The sequence below is a fragment of the Lipotes vexillifer genome, unplaced genomic scaffold, assembly GCF_000442215.2.
Source record: "Lipotes vexillifer unplaced genomic scaffold, Lipotes_vexillifer_v1.1 scaffold945, whole genome shotgun sequence".
NCBI lineage: Eukaryota > Metazoa > Chordata > Mammalia > Artiodactyla > Lipotidae > Lipotes > Lipotes vexillifer.
The window spans coordinates 306,221-307,847 of NW_006772158.1; the positions used below are offsets into that span (position 1 = coordinate 306,221).

Genomic DNA, 1,627 nt, shown 5'->3' on the forward strand with positions numbered 1-1,627 from the left:
AGTGTTTAAGAAGGTCTAATTGGCTTGTAATGTTCATAGGGATCTCTAAGGCTCAGGGAAGACATTATTCTCCTGGTTATAAGTTCTTGGTTTTATTCTGTTAGTACCCAAAATAAATGTACCAGTACACAATGGGGAATGTTGTAAGTTAGTTTTATAATCTGAGTGCCATTTACTATAATTCCTATTCTTTTAATACAACATTGTCCTGTTGTATAACCGACTATGAACACTAAAGTTAAAGTATATCAAGTGATATTTTTGAGACACATTCATTCTTTGTATTTTTAACACAAGTTTTTAGTAGGTAATTTTGAAACACTCCCTGATCAGTTCATTATATTGTCACATTCCTAAATGCATTTTGATTAGTGAACAACTTAATCTTCTTTTGCATTTTCTGCAAACTTATTTAATTTTAAGACCAAAACCTACTAGAACTTTGATCCTTGACTTATAACCTCTAGCTTTATACTTTTATTCTTCTGTGTATGTACATTTTAAAATAATTTATCCCCTATAGAATACTAGCTGAGATACAAGGGTAATCTTCTGCTCCCCAGAAGCTGGGACTTCTGTTACGTATTTGATCACCGTGGTTGATTCAGTTATTAATTGGTGTCTCCAGGAGATTTTTTTTTTTTTTTTCTTGCGTTATGCGGGCCTCTCACTGTCGTGGCCCCTCCCATTTGCGGAGCACAGGCTCCGGACGCGCAGGCTCAGCGGCCATGGCTCACGGGCCCAGCCGCTCCGCGGCACGTGGGATCCTCCCGAAACGGGGCACGAACCCGCGTCTCCCGCATCGGCAGGCGGACTCTCAAGCACTGCGCCACCAGGGAAGCCCTCCAGGAGATATTTTAACTCGAAGTTATTTCTATTTCCTTTTCTCTTAAGACTACCTCAATACCTCAGTGTTTCTCGCTTTTTGTGATTGATACTCAAAGTTTATTATACATGTACCCAAACGTTCTTTGATCTGAAAAAAATCAAGATATTTATTAGAAGTAAAGACTACTTTTCTTTCAGAGACTAATAGATTGGTATATATTTTTATTTCAGCTTTCTGATGAGTTAAAAAGGATTCCAGAGATATGTAGACACTGGAGTAATGGAAATTGAAAAATGAAAAACGTGTGTGTGAAAAGAAGAATGCAATTTGTGTATTTTGTATTACCTCTTTTTTTCAAGTGATTAAAATAGTTAATCATTTAACCAAAGAAGATGTATAGTGCCTTAAGAAGCAATTTTCCATCAAAATCATGAAGTATTTGGATATGATTCTCCTCTTAACCTTCCCTTCCCAGTAAACTTTGTGGAATATTTAATTTAGTGGAATTAAATATTTTTTTTTAAATTTTAAAGCTACTAATTCATTTTAGTTACAACAAGGTTCAAAACTGCTTTAGTTAACTTTTGACCATCTGATTTTTTATTATCTTATCCAAAGGTGTGGGGGGCAGTTCTGATAACAACATCAAGAATCCATTCTTAACTTTTCCATCTTTGCATGGATGTGTATACTTTGCACATCTTTCCTTTTGGGCAGAGAAATCATATGTGCTATGTGTCTTCTGAAAATGGAACACCATTCTTCAGATTACATGTCTAGACTTTAGAAAAAAAGACT

The 1,627-nt window shown here is 35.6% G+C and overlaps 1 protein-coding gene across 1 annotated transcript in view; it reads left to right on the plus strand.

Annotated features, from left to right (window-relative positions):
• MAGT1 (magnesium transporter 1) overlaps positions 1-1,385 on the plus strand; it is a 53,936-nt gene extending 52,551 nt beyond the window's left edge. Inside the window, exon 10 of the mRNA XM_007447354.1 lies at positions 1,060-1,385. Coding sequence (XP_007447416.1) covers positions 1,060-1,075 — 16 coding nt within the window. The 3' untranslated portion in view covers positions 1,076-1,385. The remainder of the gene's footprint in view (positions 1-1,059) is intronic.
• Positions 1,386-1,627: the final 242 nt, after the last annotated feature.